Source organism: Cetorhinus maximus, chromosome 14 (genome assembly GCF_964194155.1).
Source record: "Cetorhinus maximus chromosome 14, sCetMax3.hap1.1, whole genome shotgun sequence".
In the NCBI taxonomy this organism is placed as follows: domain Eukaryota; kingdom Metazoa; phylum Chordata; class Chondrichthyes; order Lamniformes; family Cetorhinidae; genus Cetorhinus; species Cetorhinus maximus.
Window position 1 is genome coordinate 91,061,259 of NC_135892.1, and position 18,313 is coordinate 91,079,571.

Consider the following 18,313-nt stretch of genomic DNA (forward strand, 5'->3'; position numbering starts at 1 on the left):
GCAATCCCCACAATATTGTTAATGGGAGATTCAGTGATGGTAATGCCATTGAATGTCATGGGGCGATAGTTAGATTTGCTTGTTGGAGATTGTCATTGCCTGGCACTTGTGTGACATGAATGTTACTTGCCACTTGTCAGCCCAAGTCTGGATATTGTCCAGGTTTTGTTGCATTTGGACAGGGACTGCTTCAGTATCTGAGGAGTTGCAAATGGTGCGAACATTGTGCAATCATCAACAAACATCCCCACTTCTGACCTTCTGATGGAAGGAAGCTGTTGATAAAGCAGCTGAAGATGGTTGGGCCTAGGGCACTTCCGTGAGGAACTCCGGCAGTGATGTCCTGAACTGAGATGATTGACCTCCAACAACCACAACCATCTTCCCTTGTGCTAGGTATGACTTCAACCAACGGAGAGTTAGACAGACCTGGCACCCAGCTGGAGGCTGGCCACTGAAAGCCACCCACTTTCGTCTCCAACCCCCTTCCCACGAACCACATCCCACCTTCACTCACCTGTGGCTGGGCCCCATGGTGATCCTAGGCCTTTCCCTAGGTGCATTACTAGCAGCAGCCACCGTTTCTGGTGGTGCTGCCTGTAATGGAGAGTTGTCGGCATTGAATTGGCCAGCTGTTTGCCATCAGGATTTCTTCCCAGGGGCCCTGAATCCCATAGAAGGCTTGATGCTGGCTCGTTAAGTGCCTTACAGGTACCTAATCAGGTCAGACTTCCTCCTCTGAAGTGCTGTGTGTCGAACCCGCATCAATTACATTAAATTCCACGCAATGGATCCATTCTATAAAAAATTGGAGACTTTTATAATGTTGCATTTGTCCAGATAACTGATTTCTTCCTTCGCCATCTATTGTAAATCTAACAAGTCAAGTGCAGATTTTTCTCTTACACTGATGCTGATTGGTTCACACTAGAACCACAATCTATTGCACCATACATCATACCGACTATATAAGCGATCCATTAATTATTTATCATCATTAATGAATTTATGTAATTTGTTCAGTGCCTACAATTCCTTTAAGTTTATTGCTGTTGAAGCATTTTTGCATATGGGTGCATGTTTCTGTATTTGTATTATATATCTCCTGTGGTAATGTTCATGTTAAGTCTTTAAAAAATCATTTGATCTTGGGATGTGGTATTCGTTACACATCCCCAGTTACCCTCGGGGCCTTGAGTCAACTGCGTATGGTGTCACATATAGACCAGACCATTTAGAAGCAACAGGCTCCCTTGCCTGAAGACCATTCGTGAATCAGTTATGCTTTTATGACAATCCAGAGTTTTTTTGTCTGGTGCTAGTCCTCATTACCAGATATAACATTTTTGCAATGGTGGGATTTGAGCATACAACTTCTGAATTGCTAGTGCGTTGACATAATCACATTGGGCTATTGTGCCCGTACCCTACTGAAAGATGCTGAAAGAAGTAGCATCATTTATTTAAAAGCACAACAAATAAATGGGAAGCACTAAGCATGTGTAAGGTATCAAAATATAAAACTAGAGTGGAATCAAATTAAACCATTTATTGGTTGGTTAAAAATAGCTCTACAGAGAACACAGGCTCAGAGAGGCTCAAGGCAAGGAACAAAGATAGTTGTGTAGGAGGACTTGAAGGTTAGTAAAGGAGCTGTGAAAATATTAACTGTTTAAAAGTAAGTAGGTGTTACTTTTAATGTTGTGAAGTGTCATTGTGACGGAAATCAATACCAGGAGTATGTGCAGTCGTAAAAAACTTCAAATCCTAATGTATGTTCCTCTCCTCATTTCATCTTTATCCCTACAGTCTCAGTCCATATTCAACCCCCATTTCTCTCTGCATTCCCTTCAGTCACACTGGACTAGCCATATAAATACCGTGGCTACAAGAGCAGGTCAAGAGGCTAGGAATCATGCGACGAGTAACTCACCACCTGACTCCCCAAAGCCTGTCCACCATCTACAAGGCACAAGTCAGGAATGTGATGGAATACTCCCCGCTTGCCTGGATGAGTGTAGCTCCTACAACACTCAAGAAGCTGGACACCATCCAGGAGAAAGCAGTCTGCTTGATTGGCACCACATCCACAAACATTCACTCCCTCCACCACTGACGTACAGCAGCAGCAGTGTGTACCATCTACAAGATGCACTGCAGGAACTCACCAAAGCTCCTTAGACAGCACCTTCCAAACCCACGACCACTACCATCTAGAAGGACAAGGGCAGCAGATAGATGGGAACACCACCACCTGGAAGTTCCCCTCCAAGTCACTCACCATACTGACTTGGAAACATATCGCCGTCCTTTCACTGTCGCTGGGTCAAAATCCTGGAACTCCCTAATAGCACTGTGGGTGTACCTACACCACATGGACTGCAGCGGTTCAAGAAGGCAGTTCACCACCACCACCTCAAGGGCAACTAGGGATGGGCAATAAATGCTGACCCAGCCAGCGAAGCCCACATCCTGTGAATGAATATTTTTTAAAAAAGTCTTCTACATCCTTATCATTGACCCCTCTGTCACTCATGCCCTGCCTTCCACTCCTCTTGCCTTGTCCACCATTCCTTTTCCTTCACTGCCCTCACTCACTTCCAACCAACTGTCATATTCATTACTACTTTCTCAAAGTGAGTGTGTGCCGGAATGCACCCTTTCCTGTCAGTACTATTAAAATTTTCCTACTATTCTGTGTGTTTCTTTTAGTTAAGTGGGTTGCACTGTGATTTTTTTTTTAGCAAAACACTCAACACTAGAGCCAATGTCTGCTGTTGGCAGAATGTCAGGAATGGTGAACAGAATACTGGCTGATGCTGATTTTCAATTTGAACCATTTTTAAATGTTTTTTGCGCCATAAATTTAGTTTGGTAGGAAGATGGAGTGGGGGGAATAATAGACCATTCAATGTCTCAATCCTGTTCTCATTCAGTTAAATCGTAGCTGATCTGTACTTTGACTCCATTTACCACCTTTGTTCATGTAACTTAATGCTATTAGCTAACAATCTATTGACCTCAGTCTTGAAAATTTCAATTGTGCCAGCTTCTACAGCCCTTTAGGGGAGTGTATCCCAGATTCCCACTGGCCCACTTTCTAGGGGGGAGAAAATGTCTGCTGATTTCACTTCTAAATGACCTAGCTCAAATCTCTTCTGGATTCCACCACCAGAAGAAATTGTTTCTTTGTATCCTATCTAATTCCTCTATAATTTTAATACTCTTATCAGATCACCCCCTCAGCCTTCTAAATTTAAGGGAATAGAAGTCAGGTTTAAGCAAAATTTTAACCTTTTTAAGTATTTATCATTCTGGTGAATCTGCACCACACCATTTCCAAGGCTAATATATCTTTCCTGCACTTCCATGCCTAAAAAAGAAAGCTGTATCCATGATGGAGTCTGACCAAGGCTCTGTGGGATTGAAGTATCAACTTCAGTAGGGTATGGGCACAATAGCCCAAAGTGATTATGTCAACGCACTAGCAATTCAGAAGTTGTATGCTCAAATCCCACCATTGCAAAAATGAATGTTATATCTGGTCATGAGGACTAGCACCAGACAAAAATACTCTGGATTGTCATAAAAGCATAACTGATTCATTAATGGTCTTCAGGCAAGGGAGCCTGTTGCTCCTAAATGGTCTGGTCTATATGTGACAGCATATGCAGTTGACTCAAGGCCCTGAGGGTAACTGGGGATGTGCAACGAATACCACATCCCGAGATCAAATGATTCAACTTCCTTGAGATAAAGGGAACTTTCTATTAGCCTTTTTGATCATATTTTATATCTGTGTATTAGCTTTTCGTGATTTGTATACATGGGCACCTGAATCCCTTTGCTTCTCACGGCTCCTAATCTCTCACTAATTGATAAAATAATCAGATTTTCCTTTCTCAGACTCTTAAGAGGAATGCACATCCAACCACAGAAAAAACCCACAAATTTATCTGTATTAGTGTATTGGGAGTTACAGGAGGAAATGTAAGGGCGTTTTAATTCTCTTGGCTATAATTTTGGATTTGGCCAAAATTACATGCAGGAGGGTTATGGTGCATGTAGCTTTCTGGTTAAAAGTATGTATTAAAGTTGATTTTTAAAAGGATAGTAATTGGGTATATTTCTCCTTTTTTATGTATTTTATATATTTGCTAATTGTCACTACTTTTCTTGCTCCTCTTCTGAAGGCTTTAATGCCTGCTGGTTATGGTCCCCCAGGTGCTGGCTGTCCAAGTGGTTATTTTCCATGTGTGAGTATCAGGAGAATTTGACTGGGTGGTGGGGGAAGTGGGTTGCAAAGGAATCCTAACCAAGTCTGATGCTATTCACACTTTACTGCTGTTTGAAAAGCGCATGAGAGAATGATCGGGATCCTGTTCACGTGTGTGCTTTTTCGAGCAGCAGTAACCAGTTCAGGCGAAGGAATCCCGACCTTAATTTCCTTGCTTCGTGCCCTCACCCCTCAGCCCAGAGTTACTGAGACTGGTAGTAACTCCCTGTACAATCACTCAAGGTAGATCAACTGATTCAAAAGACCAGATGTAAATCTGGGGTATTCTGGCCTGTTTGGCTCTACGTTTACTGACTAAGTCATCACAGAAATTTTGTTTTAGATTTGGTTTTTTTTTTCTCTGATTGGCTTTGATCCTCGCAGCTGAGCAGATGGTACATCTGGCCTTGTAGCTGGCTGCTAAACATAAGTGTCCCTACCCATTTATTCAATTTTCTTCTCTTCTCTGAAGTTGGGAAATGCCTCCCCCTGTGCTGGGCACCTGCATAGCCAGATTGAGAGCTGACCGGATTGGGATTCGAACCTAAATCTATCCCAGTTTCACAGCATTCCACTAATAAACGTTTATAATACTGCCAGAAGAGTTCAATGAATGCACCAAAAGTCAGTTTCCTAATACATTGAGGTGTAGAAATATTTCTATTTTTCAAATAAACACACCTTTTTAAAAAGCTATTTAACCTCAGACTGTGTCTTAGCTTCTATAAAAATGTGTTCTTTTAATTAGCCTAAAATTTATTCACTAAAATTTAAAAGTTCATTGATTTTCTTTTTAAAAATATATAATTGGGCATTAATCCTAAAATCCATTTTTTCAAAATAAAAAATGGGTTAAGCAAGTAGATTGGCAACATTTAGCATCTAAATGTATTCAACTTTTGATGTACTTGAGATATTTCTTGGCTTTTTTTGTCTTACAATTAGCTAGTGTCATTTTGAATGTTGGTTAGGGAACTCCAGTGACTGATTAACTATTATGTTAGCATTTGTAAATTTAATGAATGATTTACCCTGGTGATAAAGCTCTGGTATCTGAGAAAAATATTGGTTTATGGAAAGTACAAAACCCAAATACAGTACACTTTTTGATGTATTACATGAAAAATATAGTAGAACGTAGTCACCCCACTAGGGGCACTGGCACTTCAAAAAAAAATCTCCACCCTTTTGCTCCTACTTCTTACACTTTTTTTCTCACCTCTCCACTCCCTTTAGTTATGCCTCTGTTCTTCTCTCTTTTTAATTCCCTCTCTTGAGGGAGTTGGGTCATTTGAATTTTCCTTGAGGACCTGGGCAAGATGAGATCAACAGGAATGTACAGGCAGACTGCTTAGCTCTGTCCTATTTGAAATATTGCTCCTTAACAGTATAATTTAATTCCAGTTGTTTTTATTTCCAGTTATTTTCTTTAAGCTGCAGGAATCATAATACAGTAGTAATTGCACTGCAAATGATAATTAAGGCAGGCTGTTCCTTTACAACTGATATTTTACAATGTGAATGGTTTCTTTCAAAGTAATTTCAAGAGTCACCAAATTATATCATATAGCATGAAATAATTGTATTTTATTATAAGCATGTCTTCTGCCCAGAAAGTCTCTTGATTTTAGAAATGTTTCCTGAATACCGTTTAAGTTTAATTACTTTGTTGTCAGCCCTATTAAATTGTAAATTAATTGGGAAAAAAATATCTGTATACAATCCACTCTTCATAATTCAAAGCGTTTTTTTTTGTGGAAAAAACTTAATTTACGTTATTGGGTAGTAATGTGGAGGTTCAGCACTTGAAAATGTGAATTATCAGAGAATTAACATCAGGTTGATTAGATGTTACAGAAATTATGGGAACTCTTTTATTAGAAAAATAGAAGCAGGAGTAGGTCATTCAACCCTTCGAGCTTACTCCACTATTCAATATGATCATAGCTATCTCAACGCCATACTCCCGCTCTCTCCCCATACCCCTTGATGCATTTAGAATCTAGAAATCTATCTATTTCCTTAAACATATTCAGTGATTTGGTCTCCACAGCTCTTTGTGGTAGAGAATTCCACAGGTTCACCGCCCTCTGAGTGAAGAAGTTTCTCCTTATCTCAGTCCTAAATAGTCTACCCCGTATCCTGAGATTGTGACCTCTTGTTCTAGACTCCCCAGCCAGAGGAAACATCATTCCTGCATCTGTTTGTCCAGCCCTGTCAGAATTTTATACATTTCAATGAGATCCTCTCAACCTTCTAAACTCCAGTGAATACAGGCCAGTCAGCCCAAACTCTCCTCATATGACAATATTGCCATCCCAGGAATTAGTCTATTGAACCTTTGCTGCATTCCCTCTATGGCAAGTATATCCTTTCTTGGAATCTGAGATTATTATTCTTGGGTAAATGAAGTTTCTTCCATATAGGGGCTGCTCACATGTTTGAGAAAAATATTTTTGGAAAATCTGGAGTCTGCCCAAGAGTACTGTGATTTAATTTTGCATCCATTTTAAATGCCACCTGGAATAGCTTTTAACAAGCATTTCCAGCATTTTCTGTTTTTATTTCAGCTTTTAACAACCACCCCTTGCACGTACAGTTTTGTTTCTTTACTAGTGTTTTTGGGTCATCTAACTTTTTTTTCGCTTTAACTTCAAGGGCATCCATAGTTCCACTCAATGTAACAAAAGTAACAAAACTCATAATTTCTTGAAATAAAATTCCCTGATTTATATTCTCTAATTAGATTGGTTCATGCCTTTTAGACCAAGAACATGGCTGATCATCCTGCTTTTAAAGACTTGCCAGCATTATTCTATAACCAGCTCCACGGATCACTTTTTTAATATTTTGATAATTTAGGAACGTTTCTGGTTTTTGGCACCAAATGTAATCTGTCTGAAATTGAGTAACAAGCAATGTGTTACATAATAAATGTAGCATTCTCATGTGTAAGAGGATGTACACCAGAATCTTCTCATACTGTGGCGTTGCAGATTCAATCATTGCCAGGTACATGCAGTTTTCAGCAAACAAGATTAAATATTAAAACCAGATTTTTCTAGCAATTCTTCCCAGATGCTTATCGTGCACTTAAGAGTTAGTTTGATTACTGTACAGAGGGTTGTTTTTGTTTTGATTTGGCTGCAATGTTTTCCATTGGTTGAATGTGAGAAGTTGATACATGCTCTGCAAGCAGTCTTTCATGCATTTCATTTAAACTGTAATGAAGTAATAAAGATCCATGTTGCTTTGAGCTGCTGCCTTTGTCCCCCGCCCAATGTGATTATCGTTTTTCACTTAATTCACATTTCCCTCAATTTCTAAGCTTTAGCTTCTTGTCATACACCATTTGGTCCAAAAAGCCTATTTCTGTGCTGTACAGTCTATAGAAACTGTATCTATTGATGTCAAAAATGGTTAGGGCCTTTTACAGAGTTGGATGCTAACTGAAAATATTCTTCCATTCTTTGATTCTTCATATAGTAATGGAGGAGCTCCCATGACATTGCTCCTCTTGCAATATTTGTGGGTAATTGCAAATTGGCTGCTATGATTCCGTGCAAAATTATGGTGATTACGTAAGGACGTAAGGAATCTGCAAGGGGATATAGACAGGTTGAGTGAGTGGGCAAAAACTTGGCAGATGGAGTTTGATGTAGGAAAGTGTGAGGTCATGCACTTTGGTAGGAAGAATCAAAAGGCAGACTATTATTTAAATGGAGAGAGACTCCAAAAAGCACAGCACAGGGATCTAGGTATTCTTGCGCATGAAACACAGTGAGCATGCAATGCAGGTGCAGCAATTAACTAAGAAGGCAAATGGAATTTTGGCCTGTATTGCTAGGGAGATGACATTTAAAAATAGACAACTGTACAGGGTGTTGGTGAGGCCACACCTGGAGTACGGTGTAGTTTTGGTCCCCGTATTTAAGAAAGGATATACTGGCATTGGAGGCAGTTCAAAAGAGATTCACTAGGCTGATTCCTGGAATAAAAGGGTTGACTTATCAAGAACGGCTAAACAGGTTAGGCCTTTATTCATTAGGGTTTAGAAGAATGAGGGGTGATTTTATTGAAATATACAAGATTCTTTGAAATGTACAAGATTCTGAGAGGGCCTGGCAGGGTAGATGTTGAGAAGATGTTTGCACTAGTTGGGAAATCTCGAATTAGGGGGCGTAGTTTCAGAATAAGGGGGCAATTGTTTTAAACTGAGATGCGAAGGAATTTCTTCTAAGGGTAGGGAATGTCTGGAATTCTCTACCCGAGAGAGCTGTGGAGGCTAGATCGCAAAGTATTTAAAGAGGAGGTAGATAGATTTTTGAAATATCAGGGAGTTGAGGGCTATGAGGAGCTGGCATGAAAGAGTTGAGGCCTGGGGGCAAATCAGCCGTGATCTTATTGAATGGTGGGGCAGGCTTGAGGGCCTGAATGGCCTACTCCTATTTCTTATGTTCTTATGTTTCAGATGCAGTTTCTCTCCCTCCCCCTACCCATCCTCAAATTTTAGAATGAAGGTTATTTCTATTGTTGAGTCCTTCAGTTGGTGTTAGTTGGCTTTTTGCCCAATTTAAATTCCAATATGTTTGTTCTTTGTTCATGGAAGTAGTTATTTTTATTTCCTGAACATCCTTATATTAGGCTTGTACAGCCACCGGTGATAAATAACCCTGTAGTCTTCCCTTGTAGCATAACTCACTTTGCAGAAAACACACCGCTCAGCTGAGGCTTTCCTAAAAGCCTTCATGATCCACTACAATGGTGATTGGGAAGTTTGCATACCAAGGTAACTTCCATTTTTGAGGTAAGGTGGTCTCTTGCCAATATTATTGGTCTGTCCACATCTGGCACTAGTGTCATCAGTTCCTGCATTGCCCACATGGGCAGAGATACCACTTGGTATAGCAATAAAGTATGCAGATAAGGTTCTATGTTCAATCACTGGTGGTATGTCCACTTCTGAAACCATTTGCCATGCTTCATTTTTCTCTGCTTTCAAAAATTATCTTCAATCCCTCTTTTCAACCTTTTCTCTTTTTATTGCATCTCCTCCCAGTTCATCCTTTTCCTGTGATGGTATCCACCTTCTCACTGTGCCAACTCTTTATCATGTTAATGTTCATTAACATGATAATCCCTATATAAATGCAAGATTTTTGCTAGCTGGATGTTTCAGCTGGCCTCTGTGCCCTTCATCTTGGAAAAGGAGAAAAAAATCACCCAGGTTTTCTTAAGATTTCTATTTAGTGACTGTTGGAAACTGGAAAGTTTGTACATTATAGAAGGACTCAATTGGGCTTAGCTGCAATGTACTAAACAGTCTCAAATCCTGCTGGTGGGCACTGTTTAGGTTTACACATTAAGACCAGACAGGATACCAGAGATGCCCATGGTATTCTGTCTCAATGCAACTCTGTATTTTCTGCCAAGGAGGATGAAGAAATATAAAGGTCTGCATTGATTGAGGGAGATGAATATTGTTAATTAGTTGGGTCAACTGCTCTCATGGGCATTATCCTGAGGACTCACTTGCTCATTTTCATATTTAGACTTGTTGCAATGATTACAGAGATTGCAATATAACTATTTGGACATTTGAGAAGTTAAAATATATAATTCTGAGCTTCACCTGCATATTCATGTAACACCTGCTAGAATGAGGTTCATAATATTGATTTTTGAAAGCTTTTTGAATATTTCTTTAAACTTGATGAGCAGCATTCATACAGATCCTCACAGTTGACTTCTGCAGGTATAAAGCACTTGCACAAACTCCAGGAGCTTAAAAAAGAGACGCTTTTAGAGTAGGTTTACTGCATAACTCACTGATGCATTGAGAGACAAACGTTTGAAACAAGTGAAAAACATGGGGCGAGATAGGTGTTCAGCACAACTATGTCCCTGTGTCAATAATGAAGAGCATCTAAATTGAACCAAACCATCAAATCTAAGTATCTGTGCTTGAGTCTTTGTTTTGTATTTCTTTGAATGTACAGGTACAAGAAGCTCAAGAGAAACATAGACAAATTGAAACCGAGCTCAGGGAGCGATTAGTAGTGCTGGAGCGAGATACCATGCAACATCATGCGGTGGTTGATGGCTTGAAACAGAAGTACATGGACACCATAGAAAAACTTCAAAATGACAAAGCAAATTTAGAGGTTAGACTTTTCATTACTTTTTGAGGGTGAAATTTTATCTTTAGGTATTTTTTGTTCTCTAACTCTTTCCTCAGCATGTGCCAACTCTGAGAAGGAATTGGTGTACAGAAGTGTATAACAGCAGCCCAGGTGCTGTTTGTTTTCCATACTCAAGGAAAGCACTCAAGCAAGACCTCTTGCAGTGCCGCATAGATGGTATCTTAAAACCTGAATTCCACAGTGGCTTGCAGCATTTTTCAGTTTGATGAACTTTGTTTTCAAAATGTTGCACAGTGGTTTCTAAGCAACTGTGGAAGAAGTGCACCTATAGTTTACAGAATAAAGATTTTGTTCTTTAAAATATATTTTTTAAAACTTTGCTGAAGTAGGCAAATATTAAACTTTAATTCTGTGTATTGTTTATTGACTTAACGTAGATTTTAAATGATATCCTAACTGAGCAAAATCATAAACTGCTTATAAAGGTCAAATAAATCCCTGTGAAATTGCAGCCTTTGATTCCCTCCATGGCACCATATCTTAATGCCCATTGCAAAGTTATTAAATCTGGTTTTATTCGATTACGTTTTGTTCACGCTCCATGAACCTTCTGACAGTTAACCCCCAATAGTTGAAAGTTTATAATAAGTATATATAAATTGTTTCCTTTAAAATGTTTGCATAACTACAATCCTATTTTCAAAACAAGTAAAAAAAAACAGCAGGTGCAATAAACCCATCCCATTCAAAAAATGGTGCACCCAAGTATACCAATTAACTACATGTTAAGCAGGTGACCTAGGAGAGATGAAAATCTTGCTACCAAATCAGGACATACCCTTATTCCCTATAGCAATCAAGTAAGGCTCCAGAATACTACGGTAGCCAATAACTCCTTACAATCACTGCTAACTAGCAGCTTACATTCTATAATTCGATTTATACTCTTCACTGAGGAACATTTGAAGAACTGTACGAATGCTTAGCTACTGGAAGCTCTGACAATTGTTCCCAAGAGGAGTGACTGTGAAAAATACTGGCATCCAGCCTCCCTCTGAATTTTTTTAATATGCATAACCTCTAATCCTACCAACCTTACCTAACTCTGATAACCAATTCAGTTGAGTTCAATCAACCCCTTTGTTTCATAAACCTCAATTGTATCATCTTAAGTGTGCATTTCTCCCAGAAAAAGCCCTAACATTTGGACCTGTCCAAACCAAGACTGCTAACACTGTATATCATTATGATTGGCCTACTGTACACTTTCTCCAGAAGTTTGAATTCTTTCATTGTGTCCAGTTTTCTGCTCTATACACAACGCTCAAAGTTGCTGATTTATATAGCCTAAGTATGTTATATAAATAAAAGATCTGATGTTCTTGAAGGCTCGTTCTTAGCCAATTAGGGGAACCGGTAGATGTAGTGTATTTGGATTTCCAGAAGGCATTCGATAAGGTGCCACATAAAAGGTTATTGCACAAGATAAGAGCTCACTGTATTGGGGGTAATCTATTAGCATGGATTGAAGATTGGTTAACACAGAAGAAGGCAAATAGAATTTTGGCCTGTATTGCTAGGGGACTAGAGTTTAAAAATAGGGAAGCCTTGTTACAACTGTACAGGGTGTTGGTGAGACTGCACCTGGAGTACTGTGTACAGTTTTGGTCCCCGTATTTAAGAAAGTAAATACTGGCATTGGAGGCAGTTCAAAAGAGATTCACGAGGCTGATTCCTGGGATGAAGGGGCTGACTTATCAAGAACGGGTAGGCCTTTATTCAATCGCGTTTAGAAGAATGAGGGATGACCTTATTGAAACTTACAAGATTTTGAAGGGGCTTGACAGGGTAGATGTTGAGAAGATGCTCCCACTAGTTGGGGAATCTTGAGCTAGGGGACGTAATTACAGAATAAGGGGGCACTCATTTAAAGCTGAGATGCAAAGGAAGTTATTTTCTGAGGGCCATGAATGTCTCGAAATCTCTACCTCAGAGTTGTGGAGGCTAGATCACTGAAAGCATTTAAAGAGGAGGTAGACAGAATTTTGAAATATTGGGGAGTTGCGGGGTATGAGGAACTGGCACTAAAGAGGAGTTGAGGCCTAGGGCAGATCAGCCATGATCATATTGAATGGCGGGGCAGGCTTGAGGGGCTGAATGGCCGCCGCCTCCTATTTCTTATGTTCTTATGTAATTAGAAACAAATTTATTTGGGAAAAATGGATTGATGTCCAGTTCTCAGCCAGTTAAAACATTGCCCTGACTTCAGTTTCAGAAATTTTAATAAATATTGATGATCTATCCTGAACTTCATCAATAACAATTTGTACTTAATGCCTTTTAATGTAGGCAAATGTTCAACGGTCCTTTGCGGAAGCGCAATCAGACAAAAATGGATGGCAAAAAAAGGAAATAGTAGGAGATATAGCAAAAACTTGGTCAAAGAGTTGGATTTTAAAAGGAGGTATTATCGTTGAGAAGCAAAGGAGGTTCAGCAGGTGTGAGCTAAGGCAGCTAAAGGCATGGCTACCCAAGGTGGCATGAAGAGGGTGTCTGATGCACAAGAGGGTGGGATATGGTCATGGAGGAAGTTACAGGGATCCCAGATAGGATGCCAGGCAGGAGAAAAATGGAATATCGCAGAGTATTTACAACACAAACCGGCCTTTCAGAGATGACCAAAACATTGATCAGAACTTCAACAGCAGAAGGGCTGAGGCAGAAACAGAGGCTGGTTACAGAAATGAAGGTAAGGGGTCTTTGTGATGGAGTTGGACTTTGACCTTAGCGTCAAATAGGATCTTGATTCAGCAACAATGAAGGAACAGTGATTATAGTTCCAACTCAGGATAGTGTGTGGCTTGGAGGGGAACTTGCAGATGATGGTGTTCCCATGTGTCTGCCCTTGTCTTTCTAGATGATAGCAGTCGTGGGTTTGGAAGGTGGCGTCGAAGGAGCCTTGGTGAGTTACTGCAGCGCATCTTGTAGATTGTAGATACCGCCACAGTGCGTCAGTGGTGGAGGGAGTGGATGTTGACAGGGGTGGATGGGTGCCCATCAAGCAGGTTGCTTTGTCCTGGATTGTGTCGAGCTTCTTGAGTGTTGTTGGAGCTGCACTCATCCAAGCAAGTGGAAAGTATTCCATTCCACCCCTGACTTGTGCCTTGTAAATGGTGGACAGGCTTTGGGGAGTCAGGAGGTGAGTTACTCAGTGCAGTATTCCCACCCTCTGACCTCTTTTAGCCATAATATATGGCTGGTCCAGTTCACTTTTGGTTAATGGTAACTTTTAGGATGTTGATAGTGGAGGATTCAGCAATGGTAATACCATTGATTGTCAAGGAGAGATGGTTGGATTCTCACTTGTTGGAGATGGTCATTGCCTGGCACTAGTGTGGTGCGAATATTACTTGCCACTTATCGGCCCAAGCCCGAATGTTGTCCAGGTCTTACAGCTTGTGGGCACAGATTGCTTCAGTATCTGAGGAGTCACGAATGGTGCTGAACATTGTGCAATCATCAGTGAACATCCCCACTTCTGACCTTGCGATGGAGGAAGGGTCATTGATGAAGCTGCTGAAGATGGTTGGGCCTAGGACACTACCCTGAGGAACTCCTGCAGTGACGCCCTGGAACTGAGATGATTGACCCCCAAAAACCACAACCATTTTCCTTTGTGCTAGGTATAGCTCCAACCAGTGGAGAAATCCCCCTCACCCCAATACCTAGATACCTATTGACTCCAGTTTTACTAGGCTCCTTGATGCCACCCAGTCAAATGCTGCCTTGATGTCAAGGGCAGTCACTCTCACCTCACCTCTGGAGTTTGGCATTTTTTTCCATGTTTGGACTAAGGCTGTAATGAGATCAGGAGCTGACAGAACTGGACCTGGCAGAACCCAAACTGAGCATCAGTGAGCAGTTGACTTCTGAGTAAGTGCTGCTTGATAGCACAGTTGTTGACCCCTTCCATCACTTTGCTGAGAGTAGACTGATGGGGTGGTAATTAGCCAGTTTGGATTTGTCCTGCTTTTTGTGGACAGACATATTTGGGCAATTTTCCACATTGCCAGGTAGATGCCAGTGTTGTAGCTGTACTGGAACAGCTTGGCTGAGGGCACGGCTAGTTGTGGAGCACAAGTCTTCAGTACTATTGCCGGAATGTCAGGGCCCATAGTCTTTGCCTTATCCAGTGCCTTTAGCCATTTTCCGATATGTGGAGTGCATCGAACTGGCTGAAGACTGGCATCTGTGATGCTGGGAACCTCAGGTGGAGGTCAAGATGGATCATGCACTCGGCTGAAGATTGTTGCACATGCTTCACCCTTTTGCATCGATGTGCTGAGCAACCCCATCATTGAGGATGGAGATATTTGTGGAGCTGCCTCCTCCTGTTAGTAGTTTAATTGTCCACCACTATTCGCGACTGGAGGTGGCAGGACTGCAGATCTTAGATCTGATCTGTTGCATGTGGAATTGCTTAGCTCTGACTATCGCTTGCTGCTTATGTCGTTTGGCACACAAGTAGTCCTGTGTTGTAGCTTCAGCAGGTCGACACTGCATTTTTAGGTATGCCTGGTGCTGCTCCTAGCATGCCCTCCTGCACTCTTCATTGAACCAGGGTTGATGCCCAGGCTTCATGGTAATGGTAGTGTGAGGGCTATGCTGGGCCATGAGGTTACAGATTGTGATTGTATACAAGTCTGCTGCTGCTGATGGCCCACAGCACCTAATAGATACCCAGTCTTGAGTTGCTAGATCTGTTCAAAATCTATCCCATTTAGCATGGTGGTAGCAATGTGAAGAAGGGACTTCATCTCCACAAGGACTGTACAATGGTCACTCCTGCCAATACTGTCATGGACAGATGTATCTGTGACAGGTGGATTGGTGAAGACAAGTCGGTTTTCCCCTCTTGGTTCCCCTCTTGGCTGAAGACCCAGTCTAGCAGCCATGTCCTTTAGAGCTCAGTCAGTAGTGGTGCTACCGAGCCACATTTCAATGTTCAATACCCAAAGTACATTCTGTGCCCTTGCCACTCTGTGCTTCGTGCAAGTGGTGTTCAACATGGAGGAGTACTGATTCATCAGCTGAGGGGGGATAGGGGGCAGTAGGTGGTAACCAGCAGGAGGTTTCCTTGTTGACGTGATGCCATGAGACTTTGTGGGGTCCAGAGTTGATGTTGAGAACTCTTGGGGAACTCCTGACTGTATACCACTGTGTCGCCACCTCTGTTGGGTCTGTCCTCCAGGGATGGTGATGGTGGCATCTGGGTCATTGTCTGTAAGGTATGATTCCATGAGTATGACTGTCAGTCTGTTGCTTGACTAGTCTGTAAGACAGCTCTCCCAATTTTGGCACAGCTTCCAGATGTTAGTATAGAGGAGTTTGCAGGGTCGACAGGGCTAGGTTTGCCATTGTCATTTCCGGTGCCTAGGTTGATGCCGGGTGATGTCTGGTTTCATAACTTTTTTAGACTTCATAGTGGTTTGATACAACTGAGCGGCTTGCAAGGCCATTTCAGAGGGCATTTGAACATCAGCCACATTGCTATTGTTCTGGAGTCATGTGCAGGCTCAACCAGGTAAGGAAAGCAGATTTCCTTCCCTAAAAAGACATTAGTGAACCAGATGGGTTTTTATGGCAATTAACAATGGTTTCATGGTCGCCAATACTAAGACTAGCTTTCTTTTTAATTCCAGATTTATTAACTGAATTTAAATTCCACCAGCTGCCGTAGCGGGATTTGAACCCGTGTCCCCAGAGCTCAGCCTGGGCCTCTGGATTACTAGTCTGGTGACATTACCATGCACCACTGCCTCCCCCAAAAGTGCACCACTGCCTCCCCCAAAAGGAAGGGACACTATTATTAGAAATTCTTTGGTTATGATGGGATAGATAAGAGTAGAATCAAGCAAGGGCAGTCCTACTAACTTCAATAAAGGGGAAACTTTTAATGAGGTTGGCGTGCTGTCAAAGCTTGGAGCAAGGACCATGAATGAAAATTAACAGTAACAGAGGATGTCATTTGCAACATTTCATTAGCATGGCAGGTGGAACCCTGATTTTGAGAGATTCAAGCTTGGAGTTATTGGAAAGATAGCATGTTTCTGGAAGGTGGCAAACCTGGTGAAGTACTTTAGATAGGAAAGTGAGGTTGGAGATAGGGCAGTAGTTCACAGGGACCAAAGGCTCAAGGCTCGCTTTGCAAGTGTTAGCTATTACCCGAGGAAAGGGGCCATTTTCAAAGGCAGCAAGCATGGGGGCCAGGCAGGCAAGTTGGATGATGATGATCTACATGCACAGGAGGAATTGTTTTTTTAAAAACTTTGTTTTGGAAAGGATTCATAAACATTTTTTTAAAAATATGGGATATTTTCCACAGGTGAAATCGCACTCATTGGAAAGAGAAGCAAAGGAATGTAGGCTTCGGACAGAAGAATGGTAAGACAGAGTTGTGACTTGTGGTGTACTACTTCGTTATTGCTGAAATTTTTGCTGCGTTGCACACATTGTGAAACATTTCAAATTCGTATTTTTCACTGCAGCCAGCAGCAGCTAAAGAATATCCATGCGGACCTGAGTAGTCGATTAGACCAGTCTACAAGTATTATTCAAGAAAAAATACCTTTTAATGATAGAAGTGAGTATGACTTCTGTGCAATTTAGCAGTCTTAATTGCAATTTTCTAATAAACCTATCAATATATCAAATTTCTCACAAAAGCCTGTATAGTTGGAGCCCTATAAATTAGTTTGTTTCAACAAGCAAGTGATTGTAAATTCTACTCCGATTGTTAAATTAAAAGTGGTATTATTGAAGCCATCAGATGTCTTATGGGAAATTTTTTTCATAATCACTCCAACCCGTTGTTAAACATAAAGTTCTTTGACAGTTTAGATAGATGAATATAATGAAAATATTTATCTTATCACAAACTGGAAATACATATAATGGGACATACAATTTGAAAAAAAAAAATTGTTTTTACACCTGCCTATTCCATTACTGCCTGCCCAAGCTGATTCTCCTGCAAACGTTTCTCCAAAGATGGACTACTGCACCATGTCCAAGCATTGAGAAGAAATGCCCCAGGTTAGCAACCCTGCCTTGTATAACACACACTAATGCTTGTTATGAACCCTCATTCCAAGAACTATCTCAAGTTTTGAACCAGAAAACACATTTCAATGTAGGTAAATCACAATATGGTTTACCAATCTGAGTAATTATGGATGCACAAGAACTCAGTATTTTAGGTAAATGGTTCTAACACTGAAATAAGTGAAGATTGTCAAAATATAGGTTCAATTTCTTCATTTGATGCCTGGAATTATAAAATGTTAACATTTGGATTGCTTTCCCCTCCACAGCTAGCACCCTACAGAAAGGTTAAATCAAACTCTTTGGATTATATAATGTTAAATATCACTTCTTTCCATGGGTGTGGCACTCTGGCAGCTCACTTGGGTGACCACACAAGTTGTGAACTATTCATCTGCATTACTCATAGCTGAACCTAGTCATGCCCTTGCCTCATGCCTATGTATTTACTCATTACCAGCAGAGATCAGTGACCCTGACCCTATTCTCACCTGACATTCGTGTGTGCATTTTTAGTGGGGGTTACTAGATAGGGATCAAGCACAGAAACTTGGATGATTTTTTATTCTCCATAACTAAAGGTACTGAAACCAATTGTGCCTTTTCCTGTGTTGAAATTAAAATGAGAACTTAGTACAGACCAGGGAATCGAACCTTGGAACGATCGTGTTCTGTATGGCTTAGCCAATTATAAATTTATGAGGCCAAATACTAGATGTGATTATCAAACCCAAATAAATAAATGTTCCAACACATTCATTAGATGAATAGATGACAGCTGAGTAAGTAT

The 18,313-nt window shown here is 40.9% G+C and overlaps 1 protein-coding gene and 1 long non-coding RNA gene across 5 annotated transcripts in view; one reads left to right on the forward strand and one right to left on the reverse strand.

Annotated features, from left to right (window-relative positions):
• The window catches only part of ppp1r21 (protein phosphatase 1, regulatory subunit 21), a 75,778-nt gene that overhangs the window by 15,741 nt on the left and 41,724 nt on the right, over positions 1–18,313 (forward strand). For 2 of the 4 annotated variants that reach the window (XM_078557227.1, XM_078557228.1), the window contains exons 5-8: positions 10,276–10,440; positions 13,337–13,381; positions 16,805–16,863; positions 16,968–17,062. In XM_078557227.1, coding sequence (XP_078413353.1) covers positions 10,276–10,440; positions 13,337–13,381; positions 16,805–16,863; positions 16,968–17,062 — 364 coding nt within the window. The remainder of the gene's footprint in view (positions 1–10,275; positions 10,441–13,336; positions 13,382–16,804; positions 16,864–16,967; positions 17,063–18,313) is intronic. The other 2 variants (XM_078557230.1, XM_078557231.1) reach the window with 1 other exon arrangement.
• LOC144689824 (uncharacterized) overlaps positions 1–18,313 on the reverse strand; it is a 58,910-nt gene that overhangs the window by 14,249 nt on the left and 26,348 nt on the right. The gene's annotated exons all lie outside the window — the stretch shown is intronic.